A 20,188-nucleotide genomic window follows, 5' to 3' on the forward strand; every position below is an offset into this window, starting at 1 on the left:
CTTGCCCTCGGGGAGTAAAATGCTGTTTCGTTTCCGTGAGGGACTTCTAGTCTTTTTCAAATACTTGCAAAGGAATTCATATTCTGGTTAAAGGAACATCACTTGCCACTGGCTTAAAAATAACAGGCCAGTAGTCAACACTGAACAAATACAACTACCTCAGTGTTCAAAAACTGATTTATTGAATTAAGAAAGGTTTGTTCTCACACTGAAACACAGCCTTCCCTCGTTTAGTGTCTGGTGGATCTAGTTGTTGATCTAAAGGCACAAATAAGAATTCTGGTAGCTGATACTTGCCCAAATAAGAGGCTAAAGTAAGCTAAGAACTGGACTGAAACCACATAATCATAATAATATTAAAAGTCTTCTTTTTTTCTTTAAATTTATTAAAGAAAGTTTCTTTCCACACTTTCTTGGTAAGTTCTTCTTTGCTCTGATGGAGCTAATCTTTTTTTTTTTTTCTTTTTTAAAGATTTTATTTATTTATTTGACAGAGAGAGATCACAAGTAGGCAGAGAGGCAGGCAGAGAGAGAGGAGGAAGCAGGCTCCCCGCTGAGCAGAGAGCCCGATGCGGGGCTCGATCCCAGGACCCGAGCCGAAGGCAGAGGCTTAACCCACTGAGCCACCCAGGCACCCCAGGAGCTTATCTTTTCTTGCCATAGCTTCTAGAGTTACCAATACTCTTCGTGTTGGTAAGTTTATACAATTTCCAAGGAAGAAGCTTTCAAACAAAAAGTAAGAGTAGAACACACTTGGAAACAAAAAGATCCAAAGCCATAATCAAGTTTGCATGTTTTGCATGGGGTAGAAATAACTTTCTTCACTGAAATGTTCTTTGCCTCTCACTGCCATCCCCAGGATAGCTACCGAGAATTACTAACCCAAGACGGACATGCTAATGATTTGAAATCTGAGTTTTTCAAATCTAAAGAGAAGACTTTTTTTTAAAGATTTTTTTTTTTTAAATTTTAGAGAGAGATAAAGAGAAAGCAAGAACAGGGTAGAGGAGCGGACAGAGAGGAAGTTCCAAGAAGACTGTGCTAAGCGTGGAGCCTGATGTGGGGCTTGATCTCAGGACCCTGAGATCATGACCTGAGCTGAAACCAAGAGTCAGATACTTAACCAACTGCACCATCTAGACACCCTTAAAGGAAGATATTTTAAAAAGTATAATGAAACTGAAATGAAGTACAAGGTAGCATATGAATTTAGTATCTTTCTTTCTTTTTTTTTTTTTTTTAAGATTTTATTTATTAACTTGACAGACAGAGATCACAAGTAGGCAGAGAGGCAGGCAGAGAGAGAGGAGAGGAAGCAGGCTCCCTGCTTAGCAGAGAGCCCGATGCGGGGCTCAATCCCAGGACCCTGGGATCATGACCTGAGTCGAAAGCAGAGGCTTTAACCCACTGAACCACCCAGGCGCCCCTAGTATCTTTCTTTAAGGAAGAATAAAAGAAATCTTCAAGTACCCTGTCCAAATGAAGAAGAAATCAGAAGCACTTTGGATGCTTGAATTTCACTGGGAATCCTACTGTAGCTTTTTACCACATAATTTCTATATTCTATGACTATTTTTTTTTAAAGATTTTATTTATTTATTTGACAGACAGAGATCACAAGTAGGCAGAGAAGCAGGCAGAGAGAGAGGAGGAAGCAGGCTCCCCGCTGAGCAGAGAGCTTGAGGTGGGGCTTGATCCCAGGACCCTGGGATCATGACCTGAGCCGAAGGCAGAGGCTTAACCCACTGAGCCACCCAGGCGCCCCCTATGACTACTTTTTATATTTAAAATTAAAGTCCTCAAGACCTAAATACTATATTAGATTTTGGGTGAAAATAAGTGATAATCCTTAAATTTAATACAATATTATAACATGAATAGTTAAAAAATAATTTGATACAGCTATATAATTCAAAAATAAATAGTCATCATACATATGTACATCAAGTTTTATTTGCCTTTAAATGACACAGACAGAACAAATATGTTATTCAAAATAGGAAATTTTCTTGAATTTTACAAAAGAAAGAGAAACTGAATTGAAACTGTAGGAATTGCTGAACTTCAGATAAATGTTTCTTCAAAACAAGAGATATTAGTTCCTAAAAGATTCCTCTAAAGTTAAAAAAAAGATTAAGAACATTAAGCCATCAGGTTATTACATTTTTAAAAAACTACATGCTTCTTAATGGACATATGTTTACATTTACAGAGAGTAAACTTAGTCTCCTGTCTCATAAAACTCCTAAGATACCACTAATCTCTAAACTAAGCAAAACAATAAAAGCCGTTTTTCATATTAAAAAACTTTAAAACCTAAATCTACCTTAACATTACCTTCTAAGGCAACTTAATAGGAATGGTTAACCTGAAAACAAAGTGTTGTACAAATCACTTTCCAGAAAAGAAATAAATTACGGGATTATGCTTATATCTAGTAGTATCAACTAAAACCTCACATGATGGCACACAGATTCAGAGTACCAGCCGGTCCTCCCCACCCTCCTGAATTACCTGACCCATGGGAGTTTGGCTTTGTTGTTTCAGAAAGCACTGTTTCTTACATTCCATCAACTGTTCAAAATCACGCCACATTTTCGCTTGTTTCATATTCGGACCATGACTTTCTCGTACAGCTTTTTGTTTTTCTCGGAGTTTCTACCATAAAAAAAAAAAGTCAAGAATGATTAAATCTCAGTTGCAGGGATTTACTTCTATTGCTATCATCAGAAGAACATGGTCTGCTTTTTGTACATCTGATGAGTAACAGTTAACTAAACCAGCTCTTTTGAGATGTATGAAAGCTAAGACGATAAAAGTTAAATTGATGAAAGATGCAGGAAGCTTGAAGTTAAAAAGAATAGAAAAATATAAAAGAAAGGGAAGGGAAAATAAAGGGAATCAAGAAAATGGAACAGTATCATGGTATGGGAAAAAGAATGCAGATTTTGCAATCAGAGGACTTTTGTTTCAAACTTGGCTTTGTCACAAGCTGTAAGACAATTTCTCTGGACCTCACTTCTCTCAAGTGTCAATTAAGGGTAATAAAAGGGGATAATTATGTAAAATTATCTGCCTTATAAGATTATTGTAATTATTTTTAAAGATTTTATTTACTTATTTGAGAGAGAGAACATGAGCAAGAGAGTGAGAGAAAGCATGAGCAGGGGGGTAAGGCAGAGGGAGAAGCAGATTCCCTGCTGAGTAGGGTGCCTGACTCAGGGCTCCATCCCAGGACCCGGGGATTATGACCTGAGCTGAAGGCAGTTGCTTAACCGACTGAGCCACCCAGGGGCCCCATAGGTTATTTTTTCACATGACATAATAGATCTGGAAATACCTGATAAACTACCATATGTTATATATTGTTATTATTATTAAATAGCATATTCTTTCCTGAATCTGTGTGTGCACTATGTGTACCCAAATAAGTAAAATTGTATGCATATATTCTTCAGGAAGACAGTTTTGTGATTTTTTAAAAAGTACACTATTAAATAAGCCATATCATTATCAGAGTTTTTTTTTTTTTAAAGATTTATTTATTTATTTGACAGAGAGAGAGATCACAAGTAGGCAGCGAGGCAGGCAGAGAGAGAGGGGGATGCAGGCTCCCTGCTGAGCAGAGAACTCGATGTGGGGCTCGATCTCAGGACCCTGAGATCATGACCTGAGCCGAAGGCAGAGGCTTACCCCACTGAGCCACCCAGGCACCCCAATCAGAGTTGTTTTTATTTTTATTTATTTTTAAGTAGGCTCCATGCCCAGTGTGGGGCTTGAACTCACAACCCTGAGATTCAGAGTCTCATGCTCTACCAACCAAGTCAGCCAGGTGCCCCCAGAATTACTTTTGTTACTAATAGCATACGTGATTCCATCTGTCAAAACTATTCTATTCACAGACTCTAAAATTATAAACAGGAATAAGAAAATGTTTCATTGAATTATAAAAATATACTTTGGTCCTGTATTAGGGCAAATTCAGAAAGGGTGACTGAAAAGAAGCATAGCAGAAAGTCAGAGACAATGAGGGGAAGGAAGGAAGAGGGAAAGGAAGGCAGGCGGGTAGTCAGGGGAAAACAAAGATGATGAGAGTACACACATCAGGAAACACAGTGTGACAGAAATGTACACTACACAGTGACACTGAGTGTGAGAAATCACCAAGGACAGAAAAATAAGCAAAGACACGGAAGCAGGTCACACAGAAATGTCCCCAACCTTTCCTCTATTGTATACGGTTCATCTAATAGTTGATCTAAGGACACAGATGAGAAGGCTTGTCCTTGGTACTTGCCCAAAAAAGAGGCTAAACTAAGCTTAGGACCGGATTCAAAACTGCCCTCCTCAGCTATGGCTAATGAAAGCAAAGTTAACAGCAAATAGCAACAGGAAACAAAGCAGAATTAAGAAAACACGGGTGCCTGGGTGGCTCAGTGGGTTAAGCCTCTGCCTTCGGCTCAGGTCATGATCTCAGGGTCCTGGGATCAAGTCCCGCATGGGGCTCTCTGCTCAGCGGGGAGCCTGCTTCCCACCCCCACTCTCTGCCTGCCTCTCTGCCTACTTGTGATCTCTGTCTGTCAAATAAATAAATAAAATCTTAAAAAAAAAACAGAATTTAGGGGTGACTGGGTGGCTCAGTCAGTTAAGTGCTTGCCTTCAGCCCAGGTCATGATCCCAGGGTCCTACTGATCGAGTCCCCATGTAGGGGCTCCCTGCTCATCAGGGATTCTGCTTCTGCCCCTTCCCCTTGCTTGTGCTTGCGCCCGGGCTTTCTTTCTCTCAAAAACAAATAAAATATTAAACAAAAAGAAAATAGAATTTAAATGTAACTAGCAACGTTTCGACACAATACCTGGAATGCAAATACATCTATTTAAGTCTATGTTACCAAAAAAAAAAAAGAGAGTGAGAAAGGCAAACCAAGAAACAGACTCTGAACTGCAGAGAACAAACTGGTGGTTACCAGAAGGGAGGGGGGTGGGAGGATGGGCTGAATAGGTGACGTAATGGGGAGTAAAGGAGGGCACTTGCGAAGAGCACTGAGTGTTGTATGGAAGTGCTGAATCACTACTGTCCACCTGAAACTAATATTACACCGTATGTTAACTAACTGGAATTTCAACAAAAACTTAAAAACAGGGATGCCTGGGTGGCTCAGTTGGTTAAGCGTCTGCCTTCAGCTCAGGTCATGATCCCAGGGTTCTGGGAGCCTTGGGCTCCCTGCTCAGTGGGAAGCCTGCTTCTCCCTCTTCCTCTCCCTTTCTCACTGCTTGTGCTCCCTCTCTCGCTGTGTCTCTCTCTGTCAAATAAGTAAAATCTTAAAAAAAAAACCTTAAAAATAAATTATCTTAAAACAAACATTTTTATCTTCATGAACTAAAACAAAAGTAGTATGACAGATCCAGAATTTTAAGAGTTCTTAGAATGATTTTAAGATTAAGGTACTACTTAACTACACATTTTCTTATATTACTGGAATAATTTCCTTGTCAAAAATCCTAACAACCTGTAAGTTATTTAAAGAAACTGAAGACTGTATGTGGGCACTGTCTGTGTCAGCAATATTGAATTTAATGTGCTTCATAACTGTGTGTGTTTGAAACCTTTAACTTTTTGAATACAACCGCCTTAGTATATAATTTATTTTTAATGTTACTGTGACTTGATACAGATTTATTTTGTTGATAGTTACAACGTAGAAGAATACTTGTCACAGATTTCAGGCTTCTTTAAAGGGGAGGTGATATAGTGGGGGTGAGGAGTTATAACTTTCAGCACAGTATTCCACAGTACTTAGTAAAGCAAATTCTAGTGTATGGTAGTGTGAATTGCAGCGCTATAGGTTGGTTTAATTCCAGAAACCAGGTTGGCCTGAGGAGGGCTATGGATGTCCAGTCTATGCTGGTTTGGAAGACTTAGGCTATCATCACTTTTAAAGGCTAGGTTTGGTGTTTTTCCTTAAAAATTTAGACCTACTCTATCTCACTGGTATGTGGAATTAAACAAAACAGTGGATCATAGGGGAAGAGAGGAAAAAATAACATATCAAACCAGAGAGGGAGACAAACCATAAGAGACTCTTCTCCCCCCCACCCATTTGCACTCTCTCTCAAAAAACATTTTTTAAAAAAGAAAATATAAATAAGGAAACTGGCCCTGAGTTGTTGATAAATACAGATCTTAAAAAAAAAACAAACAATGACAGAACTGGTGTCTTTAAAATGACTGTCCAAATGTGTTGCTTTATGAAGCCAATTAAACTAATCAGTGAATTGGGTCACTTAAGCCCTGATGGTCAAGGCCTTTACTATCTACCACCTCTTCTACTAGGAATGGCTCAGAGAACTGAGAAAATAAGATTAATCACATATGCCTGCTTTTGTAAGACTGGCAGGGAAGGAGCTGAATACGAAAAGGAAGATTTTTTGATTATTTGTGTTAAATGAATCAATGCTTGTAAAGGTCATGGAACAGTGTCCAGTTCATAGTAATGAGCTTTGTGTTTATTAAATAAATGAACTTATACTTATCTAATAAAGAGATACCTGAGAATTATCTGAAAACTTGTAGTTCATTAAATGTGGCAGTTTTGTTTCTTATTCAGAAACTTCTCATAAACTCCTCACTAAACAAAACTAGATTTTTCTCCAAAATCCACATCCCTTCACTTTTATATGCATACACACATATATTTCTAAAGAAGAGTCTTCATCTTTGCAAGAGATTAAGATCCAATTTCCCTTTGAAAACTGTACTATAACCTTTTAAAAAGAATGACAATGTCAAAACTACATACTGAAAGCCTGAATTAGACACAATTTAAAAAAATAAATAATACATTCTTACCTTTCCAAGGTTTTCCTGTTCAGCAATATTTTTTGTATACTGCTCCCTAGGGGATCAACATAATGATTTAGTTTCAATTTATCTCAGTTGATTTGATCATACAACTAAATTATAAATTAACTTATCAATCTAAATATATTAGACAATATAGATAGTTTAGAGTACTGGAATCAGAATGAAAATCATTATACTCTCTTTCCCGATCTTTAGTCAGTTCTTCTAGTAAATAGTAATTTATGGGGAAAAACCCACAAACCACTGCATAAGAAATTAAGAGAATTAAAATGTTAAGTACTATTTCTGGTTAATTTACACTTAAAACAATGGTAACACATTTTTACTTAAGCCACATTTTATTTTTTTTATTATTTTTTAAAGTTTTAATTTATTTAGGTAATCTCATCACCCAGTGTGGGGCTCAAACTCACAACTGAGATCAAGAGTTGCATGCTTTTCTGAGTATGCCAGCCAGGCACCCTAGTCACACTTTATTTTTGAAGAGGTTTGTAGAAAGGAGAAAGGATAATCATTTTAAATAAACATTAAATAACATATAATCCTGCAATGTTACTTCTAGGCAGTCATCCTAAAGAAAAACTCTCAGAACTTTAGATAAATGTAAAGACTATTTACTTCACCATTGCTTTTAACAGTGAAGATCTGCAAACAAAGTTATATGTCAATAGATGGGGAAATATTTAAATAAATTATGGTACATCCATTCAAAGGAATAATACAGAGTTGTAAAAAGGAGGGGTAGATCTATAAATACTGAAATAGAATTTAAAAAAAATTTTTTAAAAGATTTTTATATATTTATTTGACAGATCACAAGTAGGCAGAGAGGCAGGAAGAGACAGAGGAGGAAGCAGGCTCCCTGTTGAGCAGAAAGCACGACTTGGGGCTTGATCCCAGGACCCTGGGATCAGGGCCTGAGCCGAAGGCAGAGGTTTTAACCTACTGAGCCACCCAGGTGCCCTGAAATAGAATTTTAGACATATAATTAAGAGAAAAACTGTATATGTAGTTTAACCTGATTTTTGTATGGATACACACATAAAATTTTCCCATGCACTTGTTAACACACGCACATGCAAATGCATGGGAAAAGAATATGGAGTAATTATACACCAAAATATTATTATTTATTTTTATTTTAAAAATATTTTATTTACTTGAGAGAGATACAGAGTGCATGTGGGGGTAGGAGCAGACAGAGAGGGACGAGCATACTCTCTGCTGAGCATGAAGCCCTGTGTGGGGCTCGATCTCACAACCCTGAGATCATGACCTGAGCCAAAATCAAGAGTTGGATGCTCAACTGACTGAACCACCCAGATGCCCCTACATGAAAATATTAACAATAGGCATTTCTGAGGCATGGAATGTGGGCAACATTCAGTTTTTGTGTACTATACTTCATATTGGTTACTATTGTTTTTATAAGCATTTCTTTCATAAACTAAAAAACCTGTAATTTTCAAATAAAAATTAAAAAGCAAATAACACTGCACTGTTTTTAAACAAAAGTATAATTATACATATACATTATATTTTATGATTTAAAAAATTTTTTAAGTAGGAGCGCCTGGGTGGCTCAGTGGGTTAAAGCCTCTGCCTTCAGCTCAGGTCATGATCCCGGGGTTCTGGGATTGAGCCCCACATCAGGCTCTCTGCTCAGCGGGGAGCCTGCTTCCCCCTCTCTCTCTGCCTGCCTCTCTGCCTACTTGTGATCTCTGTCTGTCAAATAAATAAATAAAATCTTTAAAAAAAATTTTTTTTTGAAGTAGTCTCCACACACAATGTAGGGCTGAAACCTCTAACTCCAAGATCAAGACTCATGCACTCTACCAACTGAGCCAGCCAGGTGCCCCAAAAGTATAATTATATTGTAACATTCCACAAAACAAAAAGTGATATATTAAGTGTTAAGGACAAAGATTGAAGCATGAGGACAAAGGAACCAATGACAGAGAAGATAAGAGACTTCAGATCTCAAATCTAGACAGAAAAAGGCAGTGTTTCTGTATAAAGCTACACTGTAGTAATTAAGAAGTTAAATAACACATAACTGGAAATCTAAGAACTCATAAACTATAAAGAGAAATTCCAGCAGCTTAAATGAAGGAAGATCTGCATTCATGCAAAAAGAGAGGTAAACATGACTAGACTGGAGCGATATGGGAATCAAAAGTACTCCTAGTCCTTGCGATGCCTGAGTGGCTCAGTTGGTTAAGCGCCTGACTCTTGGTTTTGGCTGAAGTCATTACCTCGGGGTCCTGGGATCCAGCACTGCAAGGGGCCCCGTGCTCAGTGTGGAGTTTGCTTGAGACATTCTCTCCCTCTCCCCCTCGCCCTGCCCCCACTCTCTCTCTACTCTCTCATATACATCAATAAATATTAAAAAAAAAAAAAGTACTCAAAGTACTTATAGAGCTGAACTGAAGGCAGAATTTGGACATGGAAATGAGGGTGGAAGAGAATAAACACAATCTTGATGAAACTTTATTTTGACTTTAAAATTTATGAGACACTAAGTCAACCTGTTTAACTCTCTAGCTCTCCAGTGAAAAATATCTAGGAGAATATAAATGATATAATCTTTAAAAAAAAAATAAGTTCGGATGTCTGTCTGTCTGTCTGTATTGGAGGGGGCGTGGGGAAGAGAGAGAGACTCTTTTTTTTTTTAAAAGATTTTATTTATTTATTTATTTGACAGAGAGATCACAAGTAGGAAGAGAGGCAGGCAGAGAGAGAGAGGAGGAAGCAGGCTCCCTGCTGAGCAGAGAGCCCGATGTGGCACTTGATCCCAGGACCCCGGGATCATGACCTGAGCTGAAGGCAGAGGCTTTAACCCGCTGAGCCACCCAGGTGCCCAAGAGAGAGAGACTCTTAAGCAGGCTCCTGGGGCTTGATCTCACAACCCTGAGATCATGACCTGAGCCAAAATCAAGAATCGGCGGCTTAACTCACTGAGCAACCCAGACACCCCAAGTTTGGATAGCTTTAAATAATTCATTTATTACCCTAGAACTGAGAAATGTCCAAACTGTTTTAGAATTTCCATCTATATTTATTGGGTTTTTAAAAAAGATTTTATTTATTTGACAGACAGATCACAAGTAGGCAGAAAGGCAGGCAGAAAGGGTGGGGGAAAGCAGGCTCCCTGCTGAGCAGAGAACTCAATGCGGGGCTCGATCTCAGGACCCCGAGATCATGACCTGAGCAGAAGGCAGAGGCTTAACCCACTGAGCCACTCAGGCGCCCTAGAATTTCCATCTGTATTTAATCAAGACATCTTAAGGCTCATGTTCTTTTATCATATAACACTAATGTGTAATTTTAAAATTTATTTGATGAATTCATTCAAGAAATAATTATGGAGCACCTGTTATGTACCAAGCATGCCCTGGGGTTTCAGGAAGAAAACAAGACAGAGTCCTTGTCCTCTAGGAGTTCATACTATATAATTTCCAAAACACTGCTACATGCATTATATTTAACTTGATCTTTGGTGGTATAAATTGTTTTCTTTATTTTATAGGTGAAGAAATGATTTGCCTAAGGTCACAAAACTCAGAACTGGAAAAAACAGGCTAGAAAGAAATTTTATGAGTCCCTCTTTAGTACTTCAAAATAAAACATCCTGCCTCTTTAAATAAAAATTTGCAATCTTTCAAAGCCATGCTAATTCCTTAGACCACTGGTCTTACTCAAAAGTATCATAAAAGTAGAAAATGGAATAATAATAAAAATATTGTGTCTATAATAATAATAATAATATTTTAAATACGTATCAATGAATTTAGAGTATAATTAACTTCATTTTATTCATAATATTCCTAGGTACTACTCTAGCCAGGGAAAAATATTTTTTCTATAGAAAAACAAAGGAATGGTGAAAGTTTATGATGATTTTTAAATTGATGAAGAAGAGTATCTGGCCAGAAAACCAATAGTTCAGGGGCAATATTACCTTCTTTACTACTTATACTGTAACTTTGGAAGAAATGGAAATTAATTTATACAACTTTTTTTTTTACAACTTTTTTTTTAAGGATAAATGTAATTTCTCACATTTGTAAAATATTAGCACTGACCATACAGATTTATTTGAACAAAGGTTATATTTAATGAAAGAATGTGAATAAGTACATTTAATATGTTTAATATGTCAGAGTATTAGAAGAAAAATTGTTCTATTTATAGGACATGTTCAGTCTGGCTTGCATTCCAGTGCATTATATATTTAAAAAATTAGACTCTGCAACATTCCATTTATTATATTTCCTTTTTGTAACATTAATGTAAATGCCACTAAAAATCTCAAGTACAATCTAGAATAAATGTGAATCTTTATTTTGAGTTCTTACTGGATGGTAAAAGTGAAACATCTGAATTAAGATAAGAAAGCTTATCTTATTCAATTACTGCATTTTGTCGAAGCTAGCAATTCAAACATAAATGCATTTTTTTCAGGCAGCATTTGATTTATTATCGTATGCTGTAAGCTTGAATTACCAAAAAAATCACCATATAAGGACTGGTGGTATTTACACACCCTTCCTTGTTTTGAAGGCTGGCACACTGCAAACACATAGCTTCTAGCTGAAACACACTCATACATGACACAATGAGCAGGCAGATGACTAGAGTCCAGGCCATGTGGGACTTTAAAAATAGACCAATCTTAGTGCTTATAAAAAAGGAACCATAAAATTATATGTATTCCTGGGGAGGGGAGACTGGGGAGTTATTGTTTAATGATTACAAGAGTTTCTGTTTGGAGTGAGGAAAAAGGGCTGGTATTATATATACTAGTGACTGCTGCACAACATTGTGAATGTAATCAATGCAACTGGATTATACACTTAAAACTGGTAAAAATGGCAAATTTTATGTTATATGGGGTTTTTATGCCATGATTAAAAAAAAAAAGTAAGCAAGCCAGCAAGAAAATTATGTGTATTTCTACTTAGTTAGTAGGGCTGGACTATCTGGAAGATGTTTAACGAGATTTAATCCTAAGTAATATTTTAGTATCTGCTTATTTAAGTACTTGCAATCTTAGTAGTTTAGTAACTCCATCTTGTTTATAAAACTTCTAAAGGTGAAGTCATAAAACAACGAAATCTTGCCATTTGCAACAACGTAGATGGAGGTAGAGAGTATAATGCTAAGTGAAATAAGCCAGTCAGAGAAAGACAAATATCATTTGATTCCACTCATATGTGGGATTTAAGAAACAAATGAACAAAGGGAAAAAAAGAGAGAGAGAGAGAGACAAACCAAGAAACAGACTCTTAACTATAAAGAACACACGGACGGTTACCATAGGGGAAGCAGGTGGGGGGATGGGTGAAATAGGTAATGGGGATTAAGAGTGTACGTATCATGATGAGCACTGAGTAACGTATAAAATTGTTGAATCACTGGATTGTATACCTGAAACTAATAGAACACTGTATATTAACTATTCCAGAATTTAAATAAAAAATTTAGTAAAATAATCTTCTATAGGGGAAAACATGAAGTAACTCAATATAGAAACAACAAAATTACTTGCCTAATTGCCTTTCTTTTTTCTTGCTGATCAGAAGAGACATAGGCCTTCATCTCATCGGTAGCTCGACGAAGCTGTATTTCTAGGTTCTAAGTGGAAAGACCAAGTTTTTGGTTAAGTCCTTGATACAGAAAGATCTCAGAAAGTTTCTGGTCCATCTTCTTTGTTTTACCTTAATCATACAATTTGTGTAATGGTATCTACTTTCTTCTTGAAGACATTCTTCACGGAGTCCCCTGACTTCCTGCAATATATGATTTTAAATGGGCAACATTATTGAAAGAATAATAATCAAACACAGAGAGGATGACTTTATATGTACAACGAAACACCATCAGTGTAATTTCTTCGTGATTACAACTTTGTTTACCATAACAGACTAGATTGCAATCTTTTCTAGAGACTATTCATATCACTCTAAAACCTACAGATTCAGTTATTCACTTATTAAGTACCTTCTGCATGCCCAACTCTGTGCTAGGTGCTGGGGCCACAACAGTGAACAGGACTACAGATTCCTGCTCTCATTCAAGCAGAGAAAACAGACATAAACAAGGAGACAGGTAATGAAGGCAGTTTCAGATGGGTATAAATACTGTGAAGAAAAGTCAGCAGTAGAATGTGACAGGGTGACCAAATGGGCAACATCAAATAGGGTGATCAGAGAAGACCTCTAGGAGGAAGTAATGTTTAGGCTACCTGATGATGAAAAGGAGAGATTCAAGGCAAAGAGTTGGAAGCAGAGTGTCCCAGAGGGAGAAGAGCACGAACAAAAGCCAGGAGGTGAAAACAAGCTTGGCCTGTTTGATGTGCAAGAAGGCGGCCCGCGTGGCTGCGGCCCTGTGGATGAGGAGCAGAGCACATGGACATGAAGTTCAGGAGGCAGGTGGGCTTTGCAGACCATAGTTTGGAAGTTAGATTTTAAGTGCAATGGGAAGACAGTGAAGGGTGGCCTAAGTTTTCTAGACGTTTCTTTGGCTCTCTATGGAGGGAAAAAACCTCAGGAAGGTGAGGGTGGAGGTGGGAGAGCAGGTCTGGGTTATTGTGGGAATCCAGGAGCTGCATGATGAGGGCCTGGACTTTGGTGGGTGTGGTACAGACAGAGAATTCAGTGTGCATGTATCGAGTCTGAAGAAATAAAAGATCTCTGGAGCTTAGGAGACTGGCTCAAGGGATGAGGGTCCAGATTTAGGAAACTTCTGATGTTGATGTAATGAAAACATTCATGCACAGGCAGTTTATGCTAAATTGTTAAAATAAAAACCATCTTCTTACCTGTTCTAATTTGGATCGATTGCTTTCAAGGCCTGCTGCACAGCTATCATACTGGGATTTCTTTTCATCACACTCCTGGGTTAGTTCCTAGTATGAAAGGATAAATGACTGAATAAGTGAAAAACAAAGGCTGAAAATGTGGCTCTAAAACAATGCATGCCCTTGTCGGTCTTGTAACTTAACTCTAAGCTTCTTGGCATACTTAAGAGTTATTTATACAACGATCAGACATTTGAGAATTATGACAGATGAAGGTGCTGATAAAAATAATAGCTACCATGTATTGAGCTGTGTGCCAGGCTCTTTATTAGGAGCTGGGGATATAATGGTGAGCAAAACAGCCAAAATCCTTCCCCTAAAGTATGTTCAGACAAGTAAACAAGTGTGATGGGCAAATGCTAACTGTTATAGGAGAACGTGGGGCTCTCACAGGCCCTACCCCAGGCTTGGAGATCGGCAGGGACAGAGGAACTGATATCTAAGGTTAGGGATGAAGGGTTAGTACAAGAGTTAGGGAGAAGGTGAACAAGGGAGGAGAATGTTCAGGAAAAAAGAACACAATGTATGAAGTCTTGGGAGGCAGAAAGAAGAAGAATTTAGGATGAACAAGTAGTTTATTATACTGGAGTATGTCTGGGAAGTGGGAGAAGACACTGAAGTCTTCGGCAGGGGCTGGGTCGGAAATTTGGAAACCATGGTAGGGCTTCCGAGTTTAACCTTTGGTAATAATTCAATCTCACCACAACCCCATGAGATGGGTATTAGTATCCTGACACCATGCTGGGAGTAAGCTCATGGAGGCCAAGTATCTTGCCAAAGATTATACTGCTGAAAAGGGGTGTCAGAATTTGAATTCAGGCTGTTTGAGTAGTTTCAAACTTTCTTCTAATATAATATTTTGGATTAGATAACTTGAAAATCTTCTATTAATACCTAGAAATGTTAAAAATATCTGCAAATGCTTGATAAGGTAGAGCAAACATCTTTTCAAATCCAGAGCTGAAATGAACTTCTCAAGGAAGTAAGAGGAATTACCAGGGCCAGAAACAAAGGGTGATACCCTGAGCCTGCCCTTGGTGAAGGAAGCTGGGAGGAGGCAGTCTTGGTAATGGAGGGATTCTAATATTCAGGCAGGGCAGAAGACAGAGTGGAAAGTTAGAACTGAGAACCCCATAGAATCCAAGCTGTTTTTCAGCCTGAACGTAAAGGGTTAACACTAGGCCTGGACTGAAGCAAGCCAGCCTTAGAATGACCTTGGTTTCACATAGTAGTTTCCGTGGGAACTGGGAACCTGTGAGTTAAAATGGGTAGTGCTGTGTGTGTGCTTCCTCTGTTGTGTGGGGCTGCATCTGGTTTGGGGTGACTAGCACAGTAGAACGAAACTGGCGGGGGGCTCGCTGCAGAGAACATACACTGAAACTGGACCGAGACAAGAAGATTAGCATGGCTCCTGCACAAGGCTGACACGCAAATTCGTGAAGCATTCCATATTTAAAAAACAAAACAAAACTGGTGGGAGCTTTCTCCTGGGCCCAGACCTAGTTTGTGGTGACATGGTTAAATGTACTAAGAAGGTCAGAATCATCGGTAAACATGGACCTGCTACGGTGCCTCCCTCAGGAAACCAGTGAGAACGGAAATAAGCCAGCATGCCAAATACTTTTCCTTCTGTGGCAAAACCAAGACAAAAAGAAAAGTGTTGGGGATCTGGCACCGTGGTTCCCGCATGAAAACTGTAGCGGGTGGGGCCCGGACCAACAGCACCGCTTCTGTACTCACAGGAGGGTCTGAAGGAATTGAAAGACCGGTAGAAGCTCCACCATTTGAAACACTGCTGGCCTATGATAAATGGTTTAACTGATGCATAAAATTTCTTTAGTTTGCTGTTAAGTTTGTTAATTGGATGTTCTGATTTTCATTGCATTAATCTTGCTTTCTCAAAAGAGGCTTGGGAATGAAAATCCTTCTAATTTTTATTGGAAAAGGAAACTGATGGTAAAAAGGAGCTGTGACTTTTCTGTATCAAAGGGACCTACAGATACCTAAGGCTCTCATGGGTGACAGTCATACACACCCTAAATGGGAGAAGGGGGCAACAGAGGCTGTGGCTGCTGGGCCTCGCAATGACACGAAGACACCATAGTAGATGACAGCCTTTTTTTCGGTCTGTGAGTCTGAGGCTAAACTACTCAGTAAATGCACCTGTGCTGCTGCAGAGGCAGCTGGAGGAAAGGGGCCTGTCCTCAGGCAGGTTTGGGTTTGACTTTACCCTCACCTACATGAACTGCTAAGCTGAGATATTAATTCAAAATTAGCTCTAAGCTTGTGATATTCCTAAAACACCTGGCAGAGCCCACTGCAAAGCCTCTCTGGAGGGACACACCCTTCATCCATTCCATGCTGGGATTCAAAAGACAAAACCGTACTAAAGATAAGCTTAGGATCCAAAAATATAAACATACATGGGAACAATCAATCTTTATGAATGAAGATGAGATCTAAAGAAAAAAAGAAAAAAAAAAACCACCAACAGGTCACCACCTCCAGGAACTCTGGATCATAGAAATAAACCCATTAAATAAATATGCTTGAGGGACACCTGGGTGGCTCAGTGGGTTAAAGCCTCTGCCTTCAGCTCAGGTCATGATAGAGCCCCACATTGAGCTCCCTGCTTGGTGGGGAGCCTGCATCCCCCACCCTCCCCACCCCCGCCTCCCTCTCTGCCTACTTGTGATTTCTCTCTGTCAAATAAATAAATAAAATCTTTAAGAAGACAAATAAATGTGCTTGAAATAAAGTTATAAAGCAGGAACTGAAAACAAAAGATTTTTTAAAGTACAGTGAGTAAAAAGAGAAAAACATGAAAAAAGTCATCGAAATAAAAAATTAAATGGCATAAACATAAGAATAGGCACAGCTCAGAAGATAAAAAGAGATGAAGAAATTATTTAAAATTCATTGCAGAGACACAAAAAGATAAAAATATGAAGGCAAAGTCATGCAACAGGGGACAGATACCCCCTGTTATCCCCATAGGGACATGATAAGTATGCCAAACATGCATTTAATAGCAGTCGCTGGAGAACAGACTAAAAAGAACAGGGGAGAGAATATTTGAAGATATCATGTGGAATTTCCCTGGAATTAATGGAAGGCAAAAAGAACAGATTTCAGCACAGCAAATAAAACTAAATCTGTATTTAGATTGTGGTAGTGACTTTGGACAACACCAAAGACAAGGGAAAAAATAGTACAACCAATTATAGGGTAGATATTACCAATATCTTAAATGATAATTAAACTTATAGCAAAACTTTCAACACAAGAGAAACCAGAAAGCAATGAGCAAGCCATTATTTAAGGGAAAAAATGATGGTTTACTTATAGTAATGACTCTTTACGGAGAGAACTACTACAAGAAAATGAAACAAGGAAATCTGATCAGGAAGAAGAAAACAGAATCCAGAAGGAAGGATCAACATATAAGCAGCAACAGCGAGAACTGTTAAGTAAATCTAAACAGGAAATGACTGTATAAAATAGTAATTGTCAGTAATGACCACCATGCTGACTGCTTTTAGAGACAAACAAATAAAATGGAAATAAATTACCAGAGGATAACAACACACATATAAGGCAGGAGAGGGTGTTAAACCATTCTAAGGTCCCTGTATTGTTTGGGAGATGCTGATTAAATTTAGACTGTTAAGTCAGGAAAATAGATGTTAAAAATTTAAGGGTAAATTTAAGGGTAAAAATTTAAGGTAAAAATATCAGAATAGAAGATAGAAAAGGAAATAAAGGGAATAAAGAAGCTAAAAAGAAACAGTGGTGCGATGAAGAGCAGAAAAAAAGCAGCACAGTAAACAGGATGCACAAAATAGAAATAAATCCCAATGTATCAATAATAGAAGTAAATAAAAATGGCATTAAATTCACCAGTTCAAAGACAGAGTCTCAAACTGAATGAAGAAACCACCCACACAAGATCCAGCTATATGCCATTTATGAGACAAGTGACAAAAGTAAGGGCATAGAAACCTGAAAGAAAACAGAAATAAAAAGATATACCAAGCAATCTTAATTATAAAAAGCTGGTGTACTTATGTTAATAGCAGACAAAATAAAAATCTTAGCCCAAAAGCATTAGCAGGAATAAACAGAGTAAAATACAATGATAAAATGAATAATTTACAAGGAAGGTTTTTCTTTTAAAACCAGGAATCTTTTTCTTAATTGTTGCAAAGTAACATAAAATGTACCATCTTAACCATTTTTAACTGTACAGTTAAGTACTGAGTACACTCACATTGTTGTGCAACCGAGCTTCAGAACTTTTCATCTTGCAAAACTGAAACTCTATACACATTGAACAACTACCCATTCACCAGTAAGTTTTAAATGATACATTTGAGAAGCTCGATATGATGAAAACATAGAGAACCCAGTACTCAACAACTGGAAAAGACATACTCTTTTTGGGGTACCTAGGTTGCTCAGTCATTAAGCTTCTGCCTTTGGCTCAGGTCATGATCCCAAGGTCCTGGGATCGGGCCCCACATTGGGCCCCCTGCTCTGTGGAAGGCTTGCTTCTCCCTCTCCTACTCTCCCAGCTTGTGTTCCCTCTCTCGCTCTCTCTCTGTCAAATAAATAAATAAAATCTTGAAAAAAAAAAATCAAGGCACTAAAAAAAATTAGGTTGGCCTCCTATCTCTTCATGGCCACATTTAACCTAGAAGATGGTGGAGCTATACTTTGAAAAAAAAAATTTTTTTTTTTGACAATTCTTAAAGAAAGAGAGCACGATGTAAAGATTTTATGTTCAAGTCAAGTTGTTTTTTAAATTTAAGTTGTTTTTAAATTTAATTTAAAATTTTTTTGAAAATTCTTAAAGAAAGAGAGCACGATGTAAATAAAGATTTTATGTTCAAATCAAGTTGTTTTTTAAATTTAAGTTGTTTTTAAATTTAATTTAAATTTTTTTTGAAAATTCTTAAAGAAAGAGAGCACGATGTAAAGATTTTATGTTCAAGTCAAGTTGTTTTTTAAATTTAAGTTGTTTTTAAATTTAATTTAAATTTTTTTTTGAAAATTCTTTTTTTTTTTTTTTTTTTTAAAGATTTTATTTATTTATTTGTCAGAGAGAGAGAGAGAGAGAGAGTGAGCAAGCACAGGCAGACAGAGTGGCAGAGGGAGAAGCAGGCTCCCCGCAGAGCAAGGAGCCCGATGCGGGACTCGATCCCAGGACACTGGGATCATGACCTGAGCCGAAGGCAGCCGCTTAACCAACTGAGCCACCCAGGCGTCCCTTTTTTTTTTGAAAATTCTTAAAGAGAGCACGATGTAAAGCTTTTATGTTCAAGTCAAGTTGTTTTTTAAATTTAAGTTGTTTTTAAATTTAATTTAAATTTAAGGCAAGAAACTCTAGAACATGTTCTTACATGTTCATCAAGGAATATCGTTCTTGTGAGTTTTTTTGAGGATTCTCCTAGAGGCCATATCACAGACAATAAAAATGAGGAAAAAGGGCAGTGAGGGCAGTGAAAGGATTGGTAATGAGTACCAAATCTAATCACTACAGGTCGAACACTGAAAGCAAAAGTGGGAACCCGGGAAATAGAACTGAACGTAAATGTTACAAGTCTTAGCAATGTAGAAATGATACAAGAGAACCTACAGGGGAGGGAAAGGTAAAAGAAGGGGGAAGGAAGAATAAATAAGCTGCTTTCCTCAATTCTTAATTGCTCGGGATGGGTGGGGAAATATCAAAGGATATAATTTAAAGCTGATGAATCAAGTTATAATGTAAGTATATTAGAAGTATAAAGGCAAACAGTAAGAGAGACAATAAAATTGGCTAAAATCAGGTGCTAAAGGAGAGAGAAGGGAGGAGAAGGAAGAGGAACTATCCTAATTTCATCACTGCTCACAGTGGGGGCCACAAGCCAGAAACACATACAGGGAGGGAGAGGGAGAGAGAGAATGAGAGGACAAACAGGATTTTTCACTAGGCCTTCAATCAAAAGCTACCCATAAAATGTACTAAGATCAAATATGTCTGCATATCAAATAGATACAAATGGGCTAAATTTACTAATTAAAACAAACCCTTCAGATTATATCACATACCCAAACCCAAATCAAGACCTATTCAGAGACACACCCAAAACAAGATAACTTTCAAAAAGCTAAAAGCAAAAGATGGGCAAAAGTACAGTAGGTAAATGCAAATAAAAGGAAGCAGGGGCGCCTAAGCCTCTGCCTTCAGCTTAGGTCATGGTCTCGTTGTCCTGGGATTGAGCCCCGCATTCAACCCAGCATCGGGCTCTCGGCTCAGCGAGGAGCCTGCTTCTCCCTCTCTCTCCGCCTGCCTCTCTGTCTACTTGTGACCTCCCTGTCAAATAAAGCAATAAAATCTTAAAAAAAAAAACAAAAAAAAAAAACAGCAGAAATTTTTTTTTTTTTTTAACCAAATGAGCCACCCAGGCGTCCCAGAAATTT

The 20,188-nt window shown here is 37.9% G+C and overlaps 1 protein-coding gene across 2 annotated transcripts in view; it reads right to left on the bottom strand.

Annotated features, from left to right (window-relative positions):
• Positions 1 to 1,931: 1,931 nt before the first annotated feature.
• Positions 1,932 to 20,188, bottom strand: part of IFT81 (intraflagellar transport 81) — an 80,927-nt gene continuing 62,670 nt past the window's right edge. For both annotated transcript variants that reach the window (XM_080821129.1, XM_080821130.1), the window contains exons 15-19: positions 13,688 to 13,774; positions 12,585 to 12,656; positions 12,416 to 12,501; positions 6,850 to 6,895; positions 1,932 to 2,658 (exon numbers count right to left, since the gene is read on the bottom strand). In XM_080821129.1, coding sequence (XP_080677255.1) covers positions 2,476 to 2,658; positions 6,850 to 6,895; positions 12,416 to 12,501; positions 12,585 to 12,656; positions 13,688 to 13,774 — 474 coding nt within the window. In that variant the 3' untranslated portion in view covers positions 1,932 to 2,475. The remainder of the gene's footprint in view (positions 2,659 to 6,849; positions 6,896 to 12,415; positions 12,502 to 12,584; positions 12,657 to 13,687; positions 13,775 to 20,188) is intronic.

This window comes from Martes martes (genome assembly GCF_963455335.1).
Source record: "Martes martes genome assembly, chromosome: 13".
NCBI lineage: Eukaryota > Metazoa > Chordata > Mammalia > Carnivora > Mustelidae > Martes > Martes martes.